Raw genomic sequence first — 26,084 nt, 5'->3', positions numbered from 1 at the left:
GTATGCTAGGACAATATTGGCACAGGGCTGTGAGTAACCAACCAATGCCTGGTTTGACCTAAAGCCCAGTCCATGAGAAGGATCTCATACCAGACACTGCTTAGGTTACTGAGAACTAGAGGCTAAATAGCTCAGAAACATAAGGTAAAACCAAACAGGATAGGGGGAAAAAGGAAAGAAAAAGAAGAAACAAACAAGAAAATAATCCCAAGTGATGTTGTGCTCTACTCAGACCAGAGCTTTATCCGGTCACCACCAGAGAGGCTTTCTTCAACAGCAGATAGGAAGAGATGCAGAGACCCACAGCCAGGTATTATGCAGAGAGGGTGGGCATCAGAATCAAATTCCTCTCCTCAGAGCTCAAGGAATCTCATGGAAGAGAAGGTGGAAAGATTATAAGAGCCAGAGGGGATGGAGGACCCCAGGAGAACAAGACTTTCTGAATCAGCTAAGCAGAGCGCATGTGAGCTCACAGAGACAGAAGCAGCCAGCAGAGGGACTACGTGGGTCTGCACCAGGTCCTCAGTGTATGTATTACAGCTATTAGGTGGCGTTTTTAATGGACTCCTGCCTGTGAGAGCGTATGGGTCCTAAGTATTGTACCTGCTCTCGGGACTCTTTTCCTCCTTTTGGATTGCCATGCCCAATTTCAATATGACAGCTTTATATTTTGCTTCATCATGTTTGTTATTATCTCTTAGAAGCCTGTTCTTTTCAAATGAGAGACAGATCCGGAGGGGAGAGGATATGGGGAGGATCTGGGAGGAGCAGAGGGAAACAATAATCCTGATATAGTGTATGAGAAAAGAATGCCTTTTGAACAAGTCAAGGATACCATTTTCAGTAGCTTGTAACACACCAACGTGAAGGGTCCCTTGTGATTATGCAGGAGCCGATGGTTCTCACTTCCAAGCTATTAGGGAAGAATGCAGTGTCAATCAATGTGGGGATGTTTTCTTTTTTAAGGGATTTATTTTGTTTGTAGTTCTCTCTCTCTCTCTCTCTCTCTCTCTCTCTCTCTCTCTCTCTCTCTCTCTCTCTCTCTCTCTCTCTCTGTATTGTGTACATATGAGTTCTGAAGCCTGCAGAAGTCATAGGATGCCCAGGAGCTGGAGTTACAGGTGCTGGTGAGCCACCTGTTGTGGACACTGGGAACCAAACTCAGGTCCTCTGCAAGAGCAGCATGTACTCTTCCTGCTGATCAAGCTCTCCAGCCCTGGGAGTTTTATTTCAAGTAATTGTATTTCTTTTTAATCTGAAACTCTAAGCCCAGATAAAATACTTTCTTCTCTCAGGTTTCTTATCAAACGGAAGTAACTAGGACAGGGGGCTTTATTTCACTTAACAATTAATGTATTTTTATTTCTATGTTTTTGAAAATAGATTTATGTTTTCATGTGAATGGATATTTTGACTGCATGTATGTCTGTATGCTGTGTACATGCTATGTCCATGGAGGCCAGAAGAGGGCACTGGATCTCCTGGAGCTGGAGTTACAGATCATTGTGCACTGCCCTGTGTGTGTGTGTGTGTGTGTGTGTGTGTGTGTGTGTGTGTGTGTGTGTGTTTGGAACTGAACCTGAGTCATCAGAAAGAGCGCTCAGTGCTCCTAACCATGAACCATCTTGTCACCGTCTTCCACTTATTTTTCACGGGTGTATAAAAGCATAAAGTCACACATAATTATGGAGAAGCCTGTGATTACACTTTAGGATGTTATATTATTCCTGAAAAATAATTTCTGTATGAGAACAGGGTTTGAAATCCTTTCTTTTGGAATGTGAAGCACACAGTGTGTTTTCTGCCCTCGCCTTCCACTGTCAGGAGCACAGCGGCCCTTCCTTTACCATGCTCCTGAACTAGCCTGCGATTGCATACTGCCTTTCACTCAGGTGACAGCTGCCCTCGCTGGGCAGAGGCCTTTTGGTTGGTAATCACACTTGTCTAAGTTTTCTTCGTTTCCTCTGCCTAGGGTACGTCGTCCAAGAATCCCTTGCCCATTTTCAGGCTCCAGAATGGTGCCCTCTGTTTCCTTATAGTAGTTTAGTGGTTTCAGTCCCTCCACTGAAGACTTCAGGGTGTTTAGGGTTCACTTTTGTAACTGGCAAGGGGGCAATCTAGCTTTATTTTTTCCATGTAGGTTAAGTATCTTATTTTCCATATCTAATTTTCCTAGAACCAATGATTGAAAAGACTCTCTTTCCTCTGATGTATCTTCATAGTTCCTTCTAGGCCTGCTGTGTTCAGTGTTTCTCTGGCCTCGCTGCTTGGTTCCATTGATCTGTGATTATGGTTTCTGGCTAAACCGTGGTGCTTCGGTCACTCCGACTCAGTAGTGTATTTTGGGGTACGGCTTCTGCTTTGTACTTTATGATCAGGATCACTTTGCCTATTTGCATTTTTGAGGTTTCACACGGATTTGGAGGCTATATTTTATCTGTGAGGAATTTTACTGGTGTTTTGTTAAGACTGCATTGAATCTGTAGATTTCTTTGGATAGCATAGACATTTAACAATACAGATTCTTTAATTCTTCAATTCACGAACAAAGAATTTTTTCATTTTATATATATTCAAATATGTATGTGTTTGAGACATGATCAGTTTAACACAATCAAGCTGTGTAGAATTTGCTATGTGACCAGTCTAGTCCTGAACTCCCACAGTCTGCCCTTCTTGGCCATCAAGATGCTTGGATAAAAGAAGTGGACCACGATGCTCTGCAATGTTTTATACTTTTTTTTTGACCCAATTTGTAAGATGTAATTGCCCACTTAAACATACAAAGCCCAGTACCATCCATCCCTTAAGAACATTAATAACAACCTATAAATACACAGAGCAGAATCTTTTTTTCCTCCATCTTTATTAACTTGGGTATTTCTTATTTACATTTCATTTGTTATTCCCTTTCCTGGTTTCCAGGCTAACAACCCTCTAGCCCCTCCCCCTTCCCTTCTCTATGGGTGTTCCCTTCCCCATCCTCCCCCCATTGCTGCCCTCCCCCCAACAGTCTAGTTCACTAGGGGTTCAGTCTTAGCAGGACCCAGGGCTTCCCCTTCCACTGGTGCTCTTACTAGGATATTCATTGCTACCTATGGGGTCAGAGTCCAGGGTCAGTCCATGTATAGTCTTTAGGTAGTGGCTTAGTCCCTGTAAGTCTGGTTGGTTGGCATTGTTGTTCATATGGGGTCTCAAGCGGAATCTTTTTTTTTTTTTTTTTTTTTTTTGGTTCTTTTTTTCGGAGCTGGGGACCGAACCCAGGGCCTTGCGCTTCCTAGGTAAGCGCTCTACCACTGAGCTACATCCCCAGCCCCTCAAGCGGAATCTTAATGTGAGCCTCCATTGTCCTGCCACAGCTTCTCTCTTGTTTTATACTTTTTATTGTAGGGATATTTCACCTTTGATTAAATTGATTTCTATGTTGTTAATTTATTTGCGAGATCAATCTCACAGCAGTTGTGAGATTGTCTCCTTGACTCCATATGAGATAACTTGCTGTTGCCATACAACCACACCGTGGGTTCTGGGGGTGGTGGTTTTGTGACCTAAACATTCGCCCATTTGTTTATCAGTTCCAGTAACTTCTCTGGTGGGATCCATACAGCGTGGGAAAGATTCAGTGAGTGAGGAAATGTGCATCCCTACGTAGGGACCTCCGTGCCATTGGAGCATCTTGGTGTGCCCTCCTCTGCGGACTCTGCCACTGGGCGACTCAAATCGACCCTCACAGCTGTAAAAGGGAGACTGTATTCCAACGGTACTGGGTCACAGGGGAAGATTTCGATGGTGTGAACAGGTGAGAACTTGATAAAAGATTGTTGCCGAGTGAATGAAAGGCAAGAAAATAGAAAAGCATTGCGTGGTGGATTCTTCTAAATCTTGACACGTGGTGACATATGTAGATCTCGTAGTTATAGGAGCAGGACACAGCGGATACTGAAAAACGAGAAGAAGAAAGAGAAAACGTTGGGGAAATTCTGAGGCACCATGTGGTTTGGATTCAAATTCTCCTGTTTTAGATCTGTAAACTAGAGTCACTTCCCCTGATATTGGGTAAAATTGAGCACAGATTAACAAGCTGGGAGAAAAATGGAAAAAGCAACATGAGGTTCTCAGGGTAATGGAGTAGGTGAGGAGCTTTCACTGAGCGAGGAGCTGATGTCATGCATGGTCCCCTCTGCTGGGAAGAGGTGCCAGCATTAGGAATCTTATAGACGATCCCCACACAGAAACAAAACCCGATAATGACAACAAAACCCTCTTGTAAAATGGCTTCGGTCTTTCTCTCCATATTTTACCTTACTGTGGGGGAGGCGTGGAGCATGGGCGTGAGCCAGCGCGTGCATAAGGCAGTCGGGGCTCTTCTATCATATCTATGGGGTCTGGGGCTTAAACCCAGGGTGCCCGTTGTTGCAGCAAATGGTTTTACCTGCAGAGCCATCTCTCCAACTCTGGAAATTGTGCTCCTAAACTTGGACTCTAACCTATGGGGTGGCATCGTCAGCTGCGTCTTGTATAAAGAAATAATGTGAACACTATCTACTACCTTAATACTTCCAGGAACACATCTAAGTCAGCAACAGGCAAAATTCCGGGGGTAAGGGGAGGTCTTTATGGAGTGCTGGAGCAGTGACAACCCTCTGTCCCCACATCCACACACAGACACAGGCGGCTTGCGTGATTACCATTGCCCACTTTTCATGAGCTGAACTGCCTCATTGGCCTCGCTGAGAGTCAGGGTGTGGGTGATCAGAGGATCTATGTTAAACTTCTTTGCCATATAGTCAGAAACCAGCTTAGGGATTTCTTCTTTCGTTTTCCAGCCTGGAAATGCACAAAATAACACAGACTTAGGAAGGGTTCTACTTGTGAGGTCTCAATATAAAGAAAGGCCGTGTTACAAATGGCATGCAGATTTGATAACACCATATATGCACGCATGAAATCCTCAACTGGTAAAAAAAAAAAAAAAAGATTAAAAAAGAAAGGATGATGGGAGGAAAGAAGGCCATGTTAAATGGTTAGAGGTGTTTTCTGCCTCATCCACTTGCCCCAGTCGGGAGAGGCACTATTCCTACCACACAGCCAACACTCAGGGTGTGCTACTCTGGGAGGCCTCTGGCATCTCTGACACAGAGGAAGAAATAAAAAAAAAAAAAAACAATAGAAACTAAATCTCATCTGTGGTGTTCCCACCTTAGATCTAATCTCTGTGGATCGTCGAATTCAAATGTATAATGAAGGCCACAGTCTTGGGATGCCTGACCTGAACGAATTAAAGGGGTAGAACTGGGGGCTGGGGAAGCAGCTCAGTTGGGAGAGCATGGGACTATGTGCATGAGGGTCTAGGTCTGCTCCTCAGCACGGAGCTCGCTGAATGTCTCCCTCTTTCTCTGCATGTGCATGCACACCCATGTGAGCATACATGCATGTGCTGTGTGTTCCCACATGCAGTTTCATGAACGATCCTAACAATCTATGGGAAGAGAAGAACATGTTGGCAGCAACTCCAGAGGAGCAGAAAATGGATGTGTGGAAATTATTCAAATGGGTCCTCTGACTGTAAAGATGAGGCCAGCTAGGGCAACACAAGCCGCAAAATGTATTGTCTCTTCTCTTCCGAGTTTCAAAAAGTGTCGATATTTCACACTGTGCCAAGCACTTTTGGCAGCTGCCTGATTATTTTTAAGATAAAATAGGTAAGAAGTACTGGATGCTCTTCAAAGGACATGGATACCATTTTTTTAATACCCACATGACAATATACAACTGTCTATAACTGTTTCTAGGGCATTTGACACCCTCTTTGGGCCTCCATGGGCACACTTCGTATCTGTGGTGCAGACATTATGTAGGCAAAACATTTCACACATATAAAAATGAATTAATTAAAAATCGTGATGCACGCCATGTCACGGCTTATCCTGCAAAAGAGAAAAGATTCATTTTTATTAATATTTTAAATGATGTGTACGTGTGTATACGTGTTTGTATGTACATGTGTGTTCAAGCATGTATGTGTGTGCAGGTGCCGTAGGAGGCCAGAGACATTGGATCTTCTGATCATGTGGGATTTAGGAATTCAGGTCCTTTGCAAAACACACATGCTTGTAACTGCTGAGCCGTCTTTACAAGCCTCATGCTTGCTTTTCTCTGTTCCAATTAACGTTGGGTTCTCTAGCCTTCCTACCTAGTCCAAAACAGTCCCAAACTCTTCCAAAAGCTAACTTTGCTATACATAACTAAAAATTCTAACTAGTGGTATCTGTCCCAGACTATGACTCTCATCAGTTTTTCTTTATGTTTTGTTTTGTTTTTACTGGTGATATAATGAAGCATTTTTGTACGCATGTAAAAATACTTTTGTTGTTACTTCTTATTTTAATGGAAGAACATTAAGAAAGGCACTGGGCTGGGGAGATGCCTCAGCGGGTGGAAGTGCTGTGGTGAAATTCTGGAGATCCCTGACTGGATCCCTGGAAGCCTTTAAAGGTGGAATGGAGTTTTCTACCTTTGAATGGAGTGGAAGAGAATTTTGTGGGACTTACTCCACAAACTGTTCTTTGACCTCCACACATGCACGAAGGCAAGCATTTTCCCACCTTATTACATCCACACACTAAAATAAAGTAAAAACGATTAGAGACAGAAGGTCCCAGGCACATAGACAAAATTAGGCAGTGTTTCTCAAAGACAGAGAGGACCATGTTGTTTCTCAGTGAGGGCACAGATTGCATTTTGAGTAGGGGAAGTTCTTCACTATACACACTGTAGGAACTTAGAGGAACTACTTGCCCAACATAAACAATACCCTCGATTACAAACGGTAAAACCAGAGAACTGCCCTCTCTCTCAATAGGAGGAATTAACTTCATTTATGATCACTGAATGAATATTTGAGTAGTTGAAGAATTTGTTTATGAGGGTTAAGATAATATGGTCTATTTTTACAAAGCTTAGTTAAACATATGCCTTTTGAATGAACACCTCACCGATTGACAAAGGATGAGAAAATAGCTGTGGTGTATACCCAGTGATCTAAATAGAGGACCTGGGGCCACAGTGTTCAGCTGAATCAGGACTTACCTCCCTTACAGGTCTTGCCACTTGCTCAGGAAGTGGCGAAGTCTCCTAATATCTAACAATCCATTGCCACCAATAGCTTGGCCATCATCATTCCCAGCATTCAGCAATCTCTTAATTTCATGTGTTTGTTCAAGAACTCAGAGTACCTAGAGTCTTCTTAAAAATGGGATTGTGCGGCGCTGTGATGGCTCAGCCGTCACAAGCACCAGCTGCTCTCCCAGAGGGAGATTTCCAGCACTCATAATTTAGCTCACAACTACGACTTCAGTGCAGAGGACCGGGCACCAGGGACTCAAGTGGTGTACAGACTGACATGTAGGTAAAACATGTACATACATTGTAATAAATAATCACTAAAAATGAAAAAAAATCATGTTGCTTGCAGATAAGCTGAGAAGCTTAGGCAGGGGTACACACTTTCATTTATTTTCTACTTTTTAAATATGGGAGGCAGAGGCAGATAGCTCTCTGAGTTTAAGGCCAGCCTGGTTTACAGAGTGAGTTTTAGGACAGCCAGGACTACTTGAAAATCAAAAGGAAAAAGTAAATAAGTAAAAATCCTCTAAAGTTTTAAATAATGGCAAATCAAGGATTTCATGAAAAGATTTATTTCTCAGGATAAGAGAATTTGCATTTGCTTGCTATTAAAGTGCCCTTCCCCTTTGATAGTATTTCTTGACAATTATGAATGTACCATTTTTCAGACCATTGAGTTGGTATGATGACAACTCATTTGTCTGGATAAGATTATGCTGCCTGACAATAACTATTAATAGTTGAGCATATATGTGAAAGAATCCCAGTGAACATTTATATAACTAAACTGGGGTGCACCTACTGATTTTAATACTGTTAAAGTTTGGGTCATTTTGAATCTAAGACTTTAGCATTCTGTCACCAAGTTATATTCCCAGCCTCTACCAGTGGTTTTCAACCTGTGGATCATGACCCGTTTGGCAAACCTCTATCTCTGAAAATATTTACATGTGATTCATAACAATAGCAAAATTACAGTTAGGAAGTAGAGTTCAAACAAATCAGTAGCTTTCCTGTACTCAAAGGATAGACAGGCTGAGAAAGAAATTAGAGAAATGGCACCCTTCACAATGGCCACAAATAATATAAAATATCTTGGTGTGACTCTAACCAAGCAAGTGAAAGAGATATATGACAAGAACTTCAAGTCTCTGAAGAAAGGAATCGATGAAGATCTCAGAAGATGGAAAGGTCTCCCATGCTCATGGATTGGCAGGATTAATATAGTAAAAATAGCCATCTTGCTTTAAACAATCTACAGATTCAATGCAATCCCCATCAAAATCCCAAGTCAATTCTTCACAGAGTTAGAAAGAGCAATTTGCAAATTCATTTGGAATAACAAAACACCCAAGATAGTGAAAACTATTCTCAACAATAAAAGAACTTCTGGGGGAATCACCACCTATGACCTCAAACAGTATTACAGAGCAATCATGATAAAAACTGCATGGTATTGGTACAGAGACAGGCAGAGAGATCAATGGAACAGAATTGAAGACCCAGAAATGAACCTACATGCCTATGGTCACTTGATCTTTGACAAAGGAGCTAAAACCATCCAGTGAAAAAAGACAGCATTTTTAACAAATGGTGCTGGTTCAACTTGTGGGCAGCATGTAAAAGAATGCAAATGGATCCATTCTTTTGCCCTGTACAAAGCTCAAGTCTAAGTGGATCCAGGACCTCCACATCAAACCAGATACACTCAAACTAATAGAAAAAAAATTGGGGAACACATGGGCACTGGGGAAAATTTCCTGAACAGAACACCAATGGCTTATGCTCTAAGATCAAGAATCAACAAATGGGACCTCATAAAATCACAAAGCTTCTGTAAGGCAAAGGACTGTCAATAGGACAAAACGGCAACCAACAGATTAGGAAAAGGACTTTACCAATCCTACATCCAATAGACGGTTAATATCGAATATATACAAAGAACTCAAGAAGGTAGACTCCAGAGAATCAAATAATCCTATTAAAAATGGGGTACAGAGCTAAACGAAGAATTCTCAGTTGAGGAATACCTAATGGTTAAGAAACACCTAAAGAAATGTTCAACATCCTTAGTCATCAGGGAAATGCAAATCAAAACAACCCTGAGATTTCACCTCACACCAGTCAGAATGGCTAAGATCAAAAACTCAGGTGACAACAGATGCTGGCGAGGATATGGAGAAAGAGGAACACTCCTCCATTGCTGGTGGGATTGCAGACTGGTACAAGCACTCTGGAAATCAGTATGAAGGTTCCTCAGAAAATTGAACATAGTACTACCTTAGGACCCAGCTATACCACTCCTGGGCATATGCCCAAAAGATGCTCCAATACAGAACAAGGACACATGCTCCACTATGTTCATAGCAGCCTTATTATTATAATAATAGCCAGAAGCTGGAAAGAACCCAGATGTCCCTTCAACAGAGGAATGAATGCAGAAAATGTGGTACATTTATACAATGGAGTATCACTCAGCTATTAAAAACAATGATTACATGAAATTCTTAGGAAAAATGGATGGAACTCGAAAATATTATCCTGAGTGAGGTAACCTAGTCACAAAAGAACACAAATGCTATACACTTGCAGATAAGTGGATATTAGCCCAAAAGCTCTGAATACACAAGATATAATTCACAGATTATATGAAGTTCATGAATAAGGAAGACCAAGTATGGATGCTTCAGTCCTTCTTAGAAAGGGGAACAAAATACTCACAGGAGGAAATATAGGGACAAAGAGTGGAGCAGAGAAGGAAGGAAAGGCCATCTAGAGACTTCCCCAGATGGGGATCCATCCCAGATACAGCCACCAAACCCAGTCACTATTGCTGATGCCAAGAAGTACATGCTGACAGGAGCCTGATATAGACATCTCCTGAGAGGCTCTGTCAGAGCCTGACAAATACAGAGGCAGATTCTAGCAGCCAACCATTGGACTGAGCATGGGAACCCCAACAAAGAAGTTAGAGAGAGGACTGAAGGAGCTGAGGGGGTTTGCAACCCCATAGGAAGACAACAATATCAACCAACCAGACCACCAGAGCTCCCAGGGACTAAACCACCAACCAAAGAGCACACATGGAGGGACCCATGGCTCCATCCACATATATAGCAGAGAATGGCATTGTCAGGCATCACTGGGAGGAGAGGCTCTTGGTCCTGTGAGGGCTCTTTTATGCCAGGGTATTGAGATTAGGAGTGGGTGGGTAGAAGGGAGAGCATCCTTATAGAAGCAGTGGGGAAGGGGAATGGGGGAGGGGAGAGGGAGGAACCAGGAAAGGAAATAACATTTGAAATATTAATATACAAAATATCCAATAAAATTGAATGAATAAAAATAGTTTTATGAGTGGGGTTCCCAGGACATGAGGGACTGTATTAAGGCATTAAGAAGGCTGAGGACCACTGAACTAAGCAGTGTTTTGTTCTTGGTTCTACCAGTCAATTAAAAATATTTTTTCTCTCCTTGTATGAGATAAAGCGCATGGGGAGACCAAGGACACAGGTAATATCCTCTCTCTTAATGTGGGTTTTAAAAAGTTGAAACAAACACCGTGATCTAGAATTGACCAATGTCCTTTTTAAGGCTCTTCTGACCCATTTTTCTCTCTCCTACTTGTGTCTCATCTTTGCCATTCACTGTTTCTTCCATACATACCTCCCAAAATAGACCCTTTCAGAATGCGTCCTGAGAAGAACAAGTGGCTTCTAATGCTGAGTGTACTGGTGAAAGATGCTAGGGCTCCAACAGTCACGCAGACCCCGTGGTCCTTGTGACAGGAGCCCAGGGCAGCTCCCTGTTGTGAAGCAAAGCGAGAGAGAAAAGGGATAAACCACGGAGGTCAGAGTCAGACACAAGTCTTGCCCAGTTTGACTGCTTAATGGCCTATGAGTTCCTTTCTGGCTTCCCCTTTCGTTTTTGAAATTGTATCGATATTATAAAGATGTTCTATAACATAGCTAAGATATTGTTTCTGCCTAGAATAGCCCTTGGCATTTTAGAATTCAACAAACAGAATAAAGAAGAAGACCGTTACAGCTGTGGTAACAAAAATTATTGTTTTTATAAGGAATGATAGTGTGGGTGGTTGGAGTTGATGTTTTTCTTCTTCTACATATAAAATGGGATATTCAGATGTTTGCATGAGATGACATGCTAATAAAATGGCTACCTGCCATCTTCCCATTAGTGATTTTCAAAGCTATTTCTCAGAACAAGGCTGGGATAAAGGCTTTGCTGTGTATTCCTCAGGTGAGAGGATTATCTACAGTGAACCGTAAGAAAATTCTGAATGCTGGAAAAAAAGACCAAGCTTGGAAAGGAATCCTCTTTGCTTTCTATGTAACTTCCATGCAACAAAAATACATCCAAGACCAAAGGAAGACTCTCCTCAGAGTCTGACGTGACTGACTGCCTTTCACTTTTATCTCCTTGTATGAACCATGTTCAGGCAGAAAAATCACTACTGTTTTTCTCCATGTTTTGGAAGTGACCCATTGAATCAAGGTGAGGATAGGATTGTCTTGTTTCAGAAGCTTACGTCTAACATGAAAGATCTTAGTGAAATGAAGAAGGTCATTCATTGTTCTCTAGGACAATTAGGTAAAGCCTGTTCTCATCTAAGTTATTTGCCTTGAACATCATAGTCGTCTCAGGCTACTTGTTGTTATGCAGTCTCTGAGTGGGAATTCTATATGGTTAATTGAAGGAGATGTATGTGGGAACAGAGAGGGAAAAATGAACTCAAGAGCAGAGCTGTCATTTGAGTGGGACAGTGAATGGACAGGGCTCTGGTGGGCATGTCGCGATGGGCATGTGGTGGCCCACAGGAAATTAGAAAAATGTGGAAGGAAATGTAGTATTCTCACTATGTTAAAATAGTAAGCAACAACTGGTGTAATATACTGGTAATTTTCACTTCCAAAGGTCACATACCACTGCTTCTGTGTTCCCAGTGACCTCAAAGCAGAAGTCCACGCCACCATCTATCATATCGGATAAAACTTCCTCAATGGGTTTCTCGAAGTCCCGTGGGTCGACGCAGTCAGTGGCACCCACTGTCTTGGCCTTCGCAAACCTGTCTTTGTTGATGTCCACGGCAATGATCCTGGCTGCTCCTGCTGCTTTACAGCCAATGATGACAGACAGACCGACACCTCCGAGGCCAAACACCGCACAGGTGGAGCCTGGGGTCACCTAGGCATAAAGGCAGAAACTCAAAAAGCAAAAGGAAGGCGAACTTTCCTTCTCTGTGGTAGAGAGTGAAGCCGACACATGACAACTGAGGAGCCTCTGCCAGTGCACTTTCCCCAGTCCTGTGTGTCCTTACCGACCTATGGAGGCCAAGGCAGTTGCTTTCCATGAGACAGAAGGAAAGGACGTTTTCAAGTAAAATACATCAAGAGAATCTTAGTTCTTCAGGCTATTTCTAGGTGTGCGATACTTATAGTGCAGTAACAAAAACCTACCTACAAGGGTTCAAGTCTCAGGAAGGAATTAGCATGAGGAGAAGTAACACAATAAAACCTTCCTGGATCTTTCATTGGGGCAGATGATTTCCTTAGTTGTAAGAGAGTTTTGAGTTCTTTCAAATACCTCCTTCATCTTCTTGCAAATTCTCTTTCTCTTTTCTTCTGGGTATCTGGGAACTATCAGAGTCATCACTTCTGATGCAATCAATTCTCTCTCTCTCTCTCTCTCTCTCTCTCTCTCTCTCTCTCTCCTTCTGTCCCTCCTTCCTTCTGTCCTTCCTTCTGTCCTTCCTTCCTTCTGTCTTCCTTCCTTCTGTCTCTCCTTCCTTCTGTCCTTCCTTCCTTCTTTTTTCTTGAGCAGCATGCAGTTTGGCACCAATTTAAATCAAACCCTTCCTACCTGTTATAGTTTGCAGTTTGAACATGCCCTAAAGACACATGTGATAAAGGCTTACTCCTCAGCTCTTGACTTGTGAGTAAGTAGCAGACCCTCTTGAAGGAGCCTAGTGGAAAGAGAACATTCAGGCACACGCTCTACAGAGATTCTAGGGCTCCAGCTCACCTTTCTTTTTGTATCCTATGTCTTTCCTCTGCTCCTGAATTCCAGCTTTGTCCCACTCTGCATTACCTGCCACAGCTTACTGCCCCATGACACCCCAATGCTAGAGAGCCAAACCAGCATGGACCACATGTCTGAGGTAGTGAATAAGATAAACTCTCCTTCCTCAAAATGTGATTGTTGTAGGTATCTTCTCACAGTGACATACAGGAGACAGAGACACATCCCAATCTCTGTGTGTAGCACTGAGGCTGAAGGACAGTGGACAATGCAAAGGCTTAAATATCAATGGCCCCTGAAAGACTTGAAGCTGGGGAGGTTAGAGCAATATTTCAGGAGGAGGAGGAGGAACAGGAAGAGGAGGAAGAGGAAGATGAGGAAGAGGAAGAGTAGGAAGAGGAGGGGAGGAGGAGGAAGAGGAGGGAGGGAAGGAGAGAAGGAGGAGGAAGAAGAGGAGGAAGAGGAAGAGGAGAATGAGTTTAACTGTGGCCTATTCAATCAAGGGTGAGATTCCCTGGCTGGTGCAGTCACTACTTTGCTAGCTCTTATTTATTGCTACACTTGGACCTTGTGCACACCAGGCATGTATTCCATCCTTGCTGTACATCTTCAGCCTCCTTTAGCATTACTTCTGATTAATATACTATTCAACTAGAATGTATGATGTCTTTGTAAACAGATAAAGAGAGGGGGATATGTTCTATGGAGGTGTGGTGAAGTTTGGGGGAAGGGGGTGCCTCTGTGGGCCCATGTTGAAGCATCCCTTCCTCCTGAGGGATCAGCCACATGATGGCAGTATAAACTTCAGGGAAGAAGAAGAAGAAGAAGAAGAAGAAGAAGAAGAAGAAGAAGAAGAAGAAGAAGAAGAAGAAGAAGAAGAAGAAGAAGAAGAAGAAGAAGAAGAAGAAGAAGAAGAAGGGGGAAGGGGGAAGGGGGAAGGGGGAAGGGGGAAGGGGGAAGGGGAAGGGAAAAGGGGAAAGGGGAAGGGGAAGAGGAAGGAGAAGGAGAAGGAGAAGGAGAAGAAGAAGAAGAAAAAGAGGAAGAGGAGGAGGAGGAAGAGGAGGAGGAGGAGGAGGAGAGTAGAAGCTGGTCATGAGCATGTGGAGACAGAGGGGGAAGGGGGGATAAAGGGGGAAGAGGGTAAGAACAGGAGAGAGCAAGAGAGAGAGGAGGGCAAGCTGCCCCTTTTATAGTATCAGGCATCCCTGGCTGTTGCCAGGTAACTCTAGGGATGGAGCTTAGACAGAAAGCTAACAATGGAAACTTGATGAGTTTTTTGTTTGTTTGTTTGTGTTTTGTTTTTTGTTTTGTTTCTCCCAGATGAACTGTGAAAAGCTTTCCTATTGCTCGTTGAATGAAATGAACTGGAGACTGGAAAGATACGGTTGTATTATATTTAAAGTCTGTATACTTTTGCTCCTGGATGGCAGTGGAGTGCCTGTGCAGGCAATCAAATAATTTAGTCAACGCAACAGTGCCTAGCAGTAAGCTTACGTCTGTTTCTTCTGGTGGTATGACCAGGCAGTGCTCTGATGTGAGAGGTGTTTCACCTGTTCTCACTAATTCTACTTGTATGGATGTCAGTGGTCCTCACCTTGGCAGAGTTGATGGCAGCGCCGTACCCAGTGGCAAACCCACAGCCAATTATGCACACCTTCTCCAGAGGTGCACCTTCGTCAATCTTGGCGACTGAGATTTCCTTTAGGACTGTGTATTCCGAGAAGCTGCCGAGAGCGATATACTGATGCACTAACTTTCCCTTGCAGGTAATTCTGCTGGTGCCTTCAGATGCCAGGTGTGTCTTTGACAGTCTTTGATAGATGTAAGGAAACAAATTGTACTTTTTATTAAAACGCATAAATCTCCTCAAGTGAGACTGAATTAGACTTTGACAAAGGCAGCTATAGAATCTTACCTAATTTCTGTACAAATATTGTTCTTGGAATTCAGGCAAGTTTTGCATTCCCCACACTGAGGGATACATAATAGGATAACTTTATCACCTAGAAATGCAAAGTGATTTATTAGGGTGAAGTAGCAGAGTAGTCTTGTCTCTTAGGATCTCAATAGCAAACCACCGAGAACGTGATGATGGAGAGTTATTCCCACATTTAACTGTGCTTGATCACAAGCAGATATTGTAAGTGTCATCATCCAGGCATGGCTGAGTCTCTAGGAGCTGGCCTGGGTCTGCCCACCTTGTAAGGCACACTTGGGATACCATGGCAAGCAGTTTAGTTATGTGCTTTTAAGAACCCTAACCCTAACCTCACTACACCTCCGTCAAACATATCCCTTCCTCTCTTTATCTTTTTATAAACACATCCTATGATGCTGAGACTGATGTCACCATCCTCAATGGGTTTGGAGGCGATCTGCAACCAACCGTAAAGCCTTTTCCTGATATCAATATGACTCTTTGTATTTCTTTGTTCAAATCAGGAGGGGTGATCAGAGTGTTTGCTTGGGGTGAGCTTGTTGACTGATTTATTGTAAGTTCCGGCCAAGCATTATAATCTGTTATAAATCGTAATTTTAAAGCTTTGTTAGAATTTAGGCTCTTCTGGTTTAGTTCTAGGAAGTCAAAGACCCCCACAATGAAAACACCAAAACTGAGAAGAAAGAAATTGAGGACATTAGAAAAAGGAAAAGACTCTCATGCCTGTGGGTCGGCAGCTGGATCATTGTGAAAATGACCATCACATCAAAATAAATTACAGATTCAGTGTAATCCCTATGAACCTGTCCATGACATCCTTCATGAAAATAGAAACCTCCCCTCCCAAAAATAATCCTACAATTCACATGGAAGACCCAGGACGGCCTACACACTCCTGCACAAAAACAGCAACGCTGTATTGCGTATCATATGATATTTACGTTTCTATGACAGCACTGTAATGTTCGTGGTCACGTGGATAAGAATAGAAGACCCAACCTTAAGTGTATATAATTATTGTAGTCATTGGATACTTGGCAAAAATCTAGTGATGGGAAAACTGGATGTCCAAATATAGAGGAATGAAATTAGACCCATATCTCTTCCTTTTTCTCCTCTTCCTCAAAAAAAATGAGAAGTAGGAGGAGAAGGAGACGAAGGAGAAAAAGAAGAAGAAGAAATAGAAGGAGGAGTAGAAGGAGAGGCCCCAGAGCTGGCCCTATGCCAAGCTCTTCATATGCAAATCCTTCCAGAAGAGAGCTGGACTCCCAAGAGTGCTGACAAACCTGAGAGCACAGGCAAGACCACCACTTCTGCTCAAATACCTGGTCCAAGAGGGACCTGCCTGGATCCCTCAGGACACAGGAACCAAGGAACAACCTGGGACAGGATCCTTCCAGTTTCTGTCTGTGCTCTGGAGCTGACCCTGTGCCACAGCTATCCATACCTAGATTCTGCCCAGAAAGAGCTGGTCTCTCAGGAGTGATGATACACTGGCTTACAGGAGGGACAAGCAGCAGTCAGGGACAGCAAGAACAGCTAACACCAGAGATAACCAGATGGTGAGAGGCAAGCACAAGAACCTAAGCAACAGAAACCAAGGCCACCTGGCATCATCAGAACCCAGTTCTCCCACCACAGCAAGACCTGGATACTCTCAACACACTGGAAAAGCTCGATTCAGATTTAAAATCCCATCTCATGATGATGATAGAGGACTTTAAGAAGGACATAACTCCCCTAAAGAAATACAGGACAACACAGGTAAACAGGCAGAGGCCCTTAAAAAAGGAAACACAAAAATCCCTTAAAGAATTACAGAAAAACATGACCAAACAGGTGAAGGAATTGAACAAAATCATCCAGGATTTAAAAATGGAAATAGGAACAATAAAGAAATCACAAAGGGAGACAACCCTGGAGATAGAAAACCTAGGAAAGATGAGGAGTCATAGATGCGAGCATCACCAACAGAATACAAGAGATAGAAGAGAGAATCCCAGGGGCAGAAGATATCATACAAAACATCAACACAACCATGAAAGGTAATATAAAATACAAAAAGGCCTAACCCAAAACATCTAGGAAATCCAGGACACAATGAGAAGACCAAACCTAAGGATAATAGGTATAGAAGAGAGCGAAGATTCCCAACTTAAAGGGCCAGTAAATATCTTCAACAAAATTATAGAAGAAAACTTCCCTAACCTAAAGAAAGAGATGCCCATAAACATACAAGAAACCTACAGAACTCCAAATAGACTTGACCAGAAAAGGAATTCCTCCTGTTGCATAATACTCAAAACAGCAAATGCACAAAACATAAAGGCAGTTTTGTCAGAATTACACTAGACTTTTCACTAGAGTCTATGAAAGCCAGAAGATCATGGGCAGATGTCATACAGACCCTAAGAGAACACAAATGCCAGCCCAGGCTACGATATCTAGCAAAACTCTAAAACATAGATGGAGAAACCAAGATATTCCACGACAAAACCAAACTTACACAATATCTTTCCACAAATCCAGGCCTACAAAGGATAATAGTTGAAAAACTCCAACCCAAGGAGGGAAACTGCACCCTAGAAAAAGCAAGAAAGTAATCTCCTTGCAACAAACACAAAAGAAGAGAGACACACAAACATAATTCCACCTCTAACAACAAAAATAATGGGAAGCAACAATCATGATGCCTTAATATCTCTTAACACCAATGGACTCAATTCCCCAATAAAAAGACATAAACTAACAGACTGTATATGTAAAGAGGACCCAGCTTTTTGCTGCATATAGGAAACATACCTCGTTACACAGACAGACACTACCTCACAGTAAAAGGCTGGAAAACATATTTTTAAGCAAATGGTCCCAAGAAACAAGCTAGAGTAGCCATTCTAATATTGAATAAAATCGACTTTCAACCAAAAGTTATCCAAAAAGATAAGGAAGGATACTTCATATTCATCGAAGAAAAATCCACCAAGATGAACTCTCAATCCTAAATATCTATGCTCCAAATGCAAGGGCACCTACATTCATAAAAGAAACCTTACTAAAGCTCAAAGCACACATTGCACCTCACACAACAATAGTGGGAGATTTCAACACCCCACTCTCATCAATGGACAAATCATGGAAACAGAAACTAAACAGAGACACGGTGAAACTAATAGAAGTTATGAACCAAATGTGTTTACTAGATATTTATAGAACATTTCATCCTATAACAAAAGGATATACCTTCTTTTTAGCATCTCATGGTACCTTCTCCAAAATTGACCATATAATTGGTCACAAAACAGGCCTCAACAGATACAAGAAGAATGAAATAATCCCAAGCATCCTATCAGATCACCACGGACTAAGGCTGTTCTTTAATAACAACGAAAATGACAGAAACCCCACATATATATGGAAGCTGAACAATGCTCTACTCAATGATAACTTGGTAAAGGAAGAAATAAAGAAGGAAATAAAAGACTTTTTAGAGTTTAATGAAAATGAAGGCAAAACATATCCAAACTTATGGGACACAATGAAAGCAGTGCTTAGAAGAAAACTCATAGCTCTGAGTGCCTCCAAAAAGAAACTGGAGAGAGCATACATTAGCAACTTGACAGTACACCTAAAAGTTCTAGAAGAAAAAGAAGCAAATACACCCAAGAGGAGTAGAAGGCAGGAAATAATCAAACTTAGGGCTGAAACCAACCAAGTAGAAACAAAAAGGACTAGACAAAGAATCAACAAAACCAGGAGCTGGTTCTTTGAGAAAATCAAAAAGATAGATAAACCCTTAGTCAGACTAACCAGAGTCACAGAGAGTGTATCCAAATTAAAATCAGAAATGAAAAGGGAGACATAACAACAGAATCTGAAGAAATTAAGAAAATCATCAGATCCTACTACAAAAGACTATATTCAACAAAACTGAAAAATTTGGATGAAATGGACAATTATCTAGACAGATACCAGGTACCAAAGTTAAAGCAGAATCAGATAAACCATCTAAACAATCCCATAACCCCTAAAGAAATAGTAGCAGTCATTAAAAGTCTCCCAACAAATAAAAGCCCAGTACCAGATGGGTTCAGTGTAGAATTCTATCAGACCTTCATAGAAGACCTCATACCAATACTCTCCAAGGAATTCCACAAAATAGAAACAGAAGGAACACTACCCAATTCCTTCTATGAAGCCACAATTACGCTTATACCTAAACCAAAGAAAGATCCAACAAAGAAAGAGAACTTCAGAACAATTTTCTCTTATGAATATCGATGCAAAAATACTCAATAAAATTTTCGCAAACCAAATCCAAGAGCACATCAAAATGATCATCCATCATGATGAAGTAGGCTTCATCCTAGGGATGCAGGGATGGTTTAATATACAGAAATCCATCAACATAATCCACTATGTAAACAAACTCAAAGGAAAAAAAACCCACATGATTATCTCATTAGATGCTGAGAAAGCATTTGACAAAGTTCAACACCCCTTCATGTTAAAAGTCTTGGAAAGATCAGCAATTCAAGTCCCATACCTAAACATAGTAAAAGCCATATACAGTAAACCAGTAGCCAACATTAAACTAAATGGAGAGAAACTTGAAGCAATCCCACTAAAATCAGGGACTAGACAAGGCTGCCCACTCTCTCCCTACTTATTCAATACAGTTCTTGAAGTTCTAGCCAGAGCAATCAGACAACAAAAGGAGGTCAAAGCGATACAAATTGGAAAGGAAGAAGTCAAAATAGCAATATTTGCAAATGATATCATTGTATACTTAAGTGACCCCCAAAATTCCACCAGAGAACCCCTACAGCTGATAAACAACTTCAGCAAAGTGGCTGGATATAAAATTAACTCAAATAAATCAGTAGCCTTCCTCTACTCAAAGGAGCATCAGGTTGAGAAAGAAATTAGGGCAATGACATCCTTCACAATAGTCACAAATAATATAAAATATCTTGGAGTGACTCTAACCAAACAAGTGAAAAATCTGCACAACAAGAACTTCAAGTCTCTGAAGAAAGAAGTTGAAGATCTCAGAAGATGGAAAGATCTCCCATGCTCATGGATTGGCAGGATTAATACAGTAAAAATGGACATCTGGCCAAAAGCAATCTACAAATTCAGTGCAATCTCCATCAAAATTACAACTCACTTCTTTGTAGAGTTAGGAAGAGCAAGTCTCAAATTCATTTGAAATAACAAAAAGCCCAGGATAGTGAAAACTATACTCAACGACAAAAGAACTTCTGGGGGAGTCACCATCCCTGATCTTGAGCTCTCCTACAGAGCAATCGTGATAAAAACTACATGGTACTGGCACAGAGATAGATAGGTAGATCAATGGAATAGAATTGAAGACCCAGAAATGAACCCACACACCTATGGTCACTTGATCTTTGACAAAGGAGTTAAAACTATCTAGTGGAAAAAAGACACCATTTTTAACAAATGGTACTGGTTCAACTGGTGGTCAGCATGTAGAAGAATGCAAATTGATTCATCCTTATTTCCTTGTACAAAGCTCAAGCCCAAGTGGATCAAGGACCTCCACATAAAAACAGATACCATGAAACTAATAGAAGAGAAAGTAGGGAAGAGCCTTGAAAACATGGGCACAGGAGAAAATTTTCCTGAACAGAACACCAATGGCTTATGTTCTAAGATCAACAATAGATAAATGAGCCCTCATAAAATTGCAAACTTCTGTAAGGTAAAGGATACTGTCAAAAGCACAAAATGGCAACCAACAGATTTGGAAAAGATCTTTACCAATCCTACACTTGATAGAGGGGCTAATATCTAATATATACAAAGAACTTAAGAAGTTAGCCTCCAGACAACCAAATAATCCTATTAAAATGGGGAACAAAGCTAAACGAAGCATTTTCCACCGAGGAATATCGATTTGCTGAGAAGCACCTAAAGAAATGTTCAGCATCCTTAGTTTTCAGGGAAATGCAAATCAAAACAATTTTGACATTTCACCTTACACCAATCAGAATGACTAAGATCAAAATCTTGGGTGACAGCAGATGCTGGCAATGATGTGGAGAAAGAGGAACACTTTCCCATTTTTTGGTGGGATTGCAAGGTGGTACAACCACTCTGGAAATCAGTATGGAGGTTCCTCAGAAAATTGGACATAGTACTACTCGAGGACCCAGCTATACCACTCCTGGGTATATCCAAAAGATGGTCCAACATTTACTAAGGACACATCTTCCACTATGTTCATAGCAGTCACATTTATAATAGCCAGAAGTTGGAAATAACCCAAATATTCTTCAACAGAGGAATGGATACAGAAAATGTAGTACATTTACCCAATGGAGTACTACTCAGCTATCAAAATCAATGACTTCATCAAATTCCCAGGCAAATTTATGGATCTAGAAAATATCATCCTGACTGAGGTAACTCAGTCACAAAGAACACACATGGCTTGAACTCACTGATAAGTGGATATTAGGCAAAGAGCTTGGAACTCCTATTATACAACTCACGGACTCATGAAGCTCAAGACAAGGAAGACCAAGGGGATGCTTCAGTCCTACTAAGAAGGGGGAACAACCAATCAAGGGAAGTAGAAGGTGGGAGGGACTTGGAAGGGAGAGAAGAAGGTATGGGGGAAAGAGGAGCAGAATCAGCTATGGGAGGAGATGTACAGAGGGTCAGGAAATTGAACAGAGGTGTATAGCAGTGGGGGACGGGGCACTGTGGGTAGCAACCAGAAAGTGCCAGATACCAGGAAAGCAAGAGCCTCCCAGGACCCCACAGGGACGACATTAGCTGACCCCACAAAGGGGAGGGAAAACCTGTTGAGACCATATGCAGAGGTTAGTCATGGCTTCCTGGTTGAGGGATGTGGCCACCCACCCATCTCCAAAATTTTAACCCAGAACTGCTCCCGTCTAAAAGAAATTCAGGGAGAAAGAGTGCAGCAGAGCCTGATGGAGAGGCCATCCAGAGACTGCTGACATGGGCATCCATGTCACATGCAGACACCAAACCCAGAAACTATTGCTGATGCCAAGAAGTACTTGCTGACAGGAGTCTGATAAGGCTGTCTCCTGAGAGGCTCTGCTCTGCCAGATCCTGACCAATACAGATATGGATGCTCGAAGCCAACCATTGGACTGACCACAGGGACTCCAACGGAGGTCAAAAGAAGAAGTAAAAATAGACAAGAATAAGGCCATAAAAAGTTGTTCGCCCACCTTAGCAATGAGGCATATTCAAATTTAAACACCTTTGCAAATTCATCTTACCCCAGTCAGAAAGGCTTAGGATCAAGAAACCAACTGTCAACAGATGCTAGTGAAACACGGGGAAAGGGAGGTCCCAGTTCCTGCTGGTAGCATTGTAGACTAGAATCCGCTCTGCATTCACAGCCACCTTGGAAATGAGCATGGAGAATTCTCAAAAAGTTCAAGGTTTATCTACGGTATGACCCAGCTAAACTGTTAGGGTTTTACTGCTGTGAACAGATGCCATGACCAAGGCAAGTCTTATAAAGGACAACATGTAATTGGGGCAGGCGTACAGGTTCAGAGGTTCAGTCCACCATAGTCAGTGTGGGAGCAGGGCAGCATCCAGGTAGGCCTGGCGCAGGAGGAGCTCAGAGCTCTACATCTTCATCTGAAGGTGCTAGCAGAAGACTGACTCCCAGGCAGACAGGATGAGGGTATTAACGCCCACACCCACAGTGACACACCTATTCTGACAAGGCCACACCTCCAAATAGTGCCACTCCCTGGGCCAAGCATATTCAAACCATCACCCTGTTCTTCAGCATAAGCTCACAGGACTCTATATTTGACTCCCACGTACTTGCCCACCATATTCATTGGACTTACTGAAAATAGAGACAGAATGGAAGCTGCCTGGATGGTCGTCAGCTGACTAAAGTATAAGGAAACACAATTCATTCACACAACAGTATCATTTCCAGCTGCTTACAGATAAATGGGTGGACCTGGAAAATAGACTCATCGACAAACAGAACCCAGAAAGACAAACGAACACTAAGTGTTCTCTTCTGTCTGTGGACCCTAGTTCTGAATCCATGAATTTGACTCTCAAACCTGAAATAACCCCAGGAGCCAGGAAATCAGAAGGAGCCATGGGAGAGGCAGAGGGAAGTTGTTCCAGAGAGAAGGCTGTAGGACAATGATGTAATGGAGAAGGGAAGGGAAGGGAAGGGAAGAAAGGGGTGAGGATTAAACTGGGAGGGGCAAATAGGGGATACACAGGGAGAAAGAGTGAGGGGTGACAAACAAGACTAAATATTTGAAAAAGCCATGATGAAAGATTATTTGATAAGCTTACTTAACAATAAACATGTAACAAATATGTATATACACACATGCATTACATACACAGGCCTACATACACATATCTATACATATATACACTTATATACATACTATACACACATTTACACACACACATATATATATATACAAACATGTACATATCTAAACACACACACACACACACACACACACACACACACACACACACACACACCCATACACCCAGTTTAAATTTAATTGTCACATAAGGTGACAGCACTTCCTCCAGGAGCCATAGGCCATCTGAACTCCCAATGCCCATGAAGGGACACCTCCCTTCAAGTTTCTGATTAAGGGGATCCAAGAGACCCAACCCATCAATATAGGCCATTGCCCTCACTTTAATTAAACAATTGTTCAGCAGTGCATTCCAGTTTGCCAATTTTCTGTAATTTTCCTCCTTCCTTGTGCCTTTATTGGGTATAGATTTGGTGCGTTCTACGTCAAAATATAAATGTGACGAATAAACCCCACTACAGTTGTGCTGTAACTCAGAAACAACTACGACTCCTCCTTGCAGAAGTGGGTAGTGTTCCGCCTTTCATTTTGGTTGCTCCATCATGACACGTCCGAGGGATGGCCTTTAGTCTGTTTCCCGCTGTGGGTTCCAAGTCTCGCAGTTTCTCCGAGATGGGCTTTGCGTCTTACCTGTTCTTACGCTGCTTACTCCTTCCCCCACACTCTCGACTATCCCAACTCCTTCATGGCCCATAATCATGGGGCAAAACTTAGAAAGTTCTTGTGTGTCCAGATGTTTTATGTCTGTGCCACAGACTCCTGTGGCCACCATCTGTGTGGAAAGCACAGAGAATAGAGGTTGGTCTGTTGTGAAGGCTTCAGACTCGATGTTCTCTTGAGGTTCCCAGTTCGCTCACCTCTACTCGGCTCTCACCATTGGCACCTGTAAGAGTTGTTTGTGTAAAGGAACCCAGTGTTCTTCCTTTACTCCCGATTTTAGCTAAAGTTTCAGTTTATCTTGCAAAGATCCTTAAAGTTTTGTTAATAGTCCCACTTCCTTGCAAGTCCTAATGGTGTTGTGCTCGTGACGCGGCGATCAGACGTACATTGAAACCTCATGGTTCTAGAGATGCACCCACAATTCTGGTCTGTGTTTATTATTCCTCTCAGCTGGCTTTGTCCCGTTATCTACAGAAGGCGGGTTTTCTACCTTTATCTATCATAATCATCTGAATAATAATGGCTACCAGGATTACCCCCATTCAGCCTCTCCACCGCTCACCATAATCTGCACTGCTCTGTATTTTGGATCAAATGCACAGGTGAGAGAATCAGACTGAACCTTGTCAGATAATGGTTGGGTGTCTTTGAGTCCAAAACTGTTTGTTTGGGATGAGTTGCGACCTGGTTGGCGTGTAGTCATTGGGGATTGCTAAATGACATATGCTTCACTCAGTAAAGAATAGATACCGCCGAAGGGTGCAGAAGACACTATAGATCGTGTCGGTAAGGCAATGTAGAAAGAGCTCTCTCTCCATAGTACATCAGTAAAGAACACATACACTCCACCACTGAAATGAAAATAATCTATTGACCTTGAACCACAAGTCAGATGGACTGCATTCTAACTTGCTGGGAGCCACTTAGAATCACCTGGGCATGGGGGCCACGCCCAGCCGATGGGCTCATAATTTGAGATGAGATGCAGTTAGCATTTCCCAAGCTCCCTAGTGATTCCAAGAGCGTGACTAAGCTTTTAAAAAGTGAACTGGTTTTCTTATTCTACGTAGCAGTGTAAAAATGTACTAATCCTCCCTAACATCTTCTAGGCAAAAGAATATGTAGTTTTATTTTCATATAGAAAATTCTGGGGAGGATAAATGGTGAACGGCTTTGGTTTTGATGTCGAAATGCTGAGTTTGTTTTACCTTTATTCGAACCTCCTTTGCTTTAGGTGGGGCCACTTCGATCTCCTCAATGGCAAGTGGGGCTCCAGGCTTCCAGAGCACAGTGGCTTTGCATCTGATCACCTGGGTACAGCAAATGAAGAGGGACAGGGATGTGAGTAAGTTTAGGAAGACTCTTACATCAATCATTACCAGAAAGCACTTAATTCACCCATACTCAAGAGGAAAAAAAGGAAAAAGTCTACATCTATACTGAAGGTGGTGGCTCCCACCCCAGTGTATTGTTTTTGTTCTGCTTTCAGCTTCTATATTCAAGTCAGTGTAGCAAATGTCGTTTATATTTATAGGAAAGCACACATATAAATGGACGGATAGCTTTCTCTCTCTGCTGAAACTGTCTTGTTCTGTAGGCCAGTCTGCTTTTGAACTTGTGATCGTCCTGCCTCCGCATCTCTGGGCTGCCATTGTAGGCCCCTGCCACCCATCCTCACAATGTATGTGCTATTATTAGGAATGAAATAGACCACTAGTTACTTCAGAGTTGTGGTATTACGCCTTGTGCCAGCCTCATCTTGCAAGAGGGTCCTGAGGACGGGTGTTTGGGAGCGGTGGAAAAATGACTCGGAGTCAGTGATGAATGCAAGCTGACAGCGCTGTGATCTGCTGGAGATAGCTTTCTCATTCAGATGCAAGCCCAGACTTTTATTTGCATAAGCTACTTCCTTAGAAATTGCATATCAGTTTAATCAC

The 26,084-nt window shown here is 42.3% G+C and overlaps 1 protein-coding gene across 9 annotated transcripts in view; it reads right to left on the bottom strand.

The window, feature by feature from the left end:
- Window positions 1-2,797: 2,797 nt before the first annotated feature.
- Adh6 (alcohol dehydrogenase 6 (class V)) overlaps window positions 2,798-26,084 on the bottom strand; it is a 31,748-nt gene continuing 8,461 nt past the window's right edge. For 2 of the 9 annotated variants that reach the window (XM_063281976.1, XM_017590939.3), the window contains exons 3-10: window positions 25,356-25,997; window positions 24,118-24,259; window positions 15,077-15,164; window positions 14,756-14,972; window positions 12,067-12,327; window positions 10,789-10,927; window positions 4,689-4,827; window positions 2,849-3,939 (exon numbers count right to left, since the gene is read on the bottom strand). In XM_063281976.1, the coding sequence (XP_063138046.1) occupies window positions 3,915-3,939; window positions 4,689-4,827; window positions 10,789-10,927; window positions 12,067-12,327; window positions 14,756-14,972; window positions 15,077-15,164; window positions 24,118-24,259; window positions 25,356-25,523 (1,179 nt within the window). In that variant the 5' untranslated portion in view covers window positions 25,524-25,997 and the 3' untranslated portion in view covers window positions 2,849-3,914. Of the gene's footprint in view, window positions 3,940-4,688; window positions 4,828-10,788; window positions 10,928-12,066; window positions 12,328-14,755; window positions 14,973-15,076; window positions 15,165-24,117; window positions 24,260-25,355; window positions 25,998-26,084 lie in introns of all 9 variants that reach the window. The other 7 variants (XM_063281975.1, XM_039102468.2, XM_063281977.1 and 4 more) reach the window with 6 other exon arrangements.

Source organism: Rattus norvegicus, chromosome 2 (assembly GCF_036323735.1).
Source record: "Rattus norvegicus strain BN/NHsdMcwi chromosome 2, GRCr8, whole genome shotgun sequence".
NCBI lineage: Eukaryota > Metazoa > Chordata > Mammalia > Rodentia > Muridae > Rattus > Rattus norvegicus.
The sequence above is the reverse complement of the archived record's forward strand: the minus strand, read 5'-3'. Positions and strand labels throughout refer to the sequence as shown.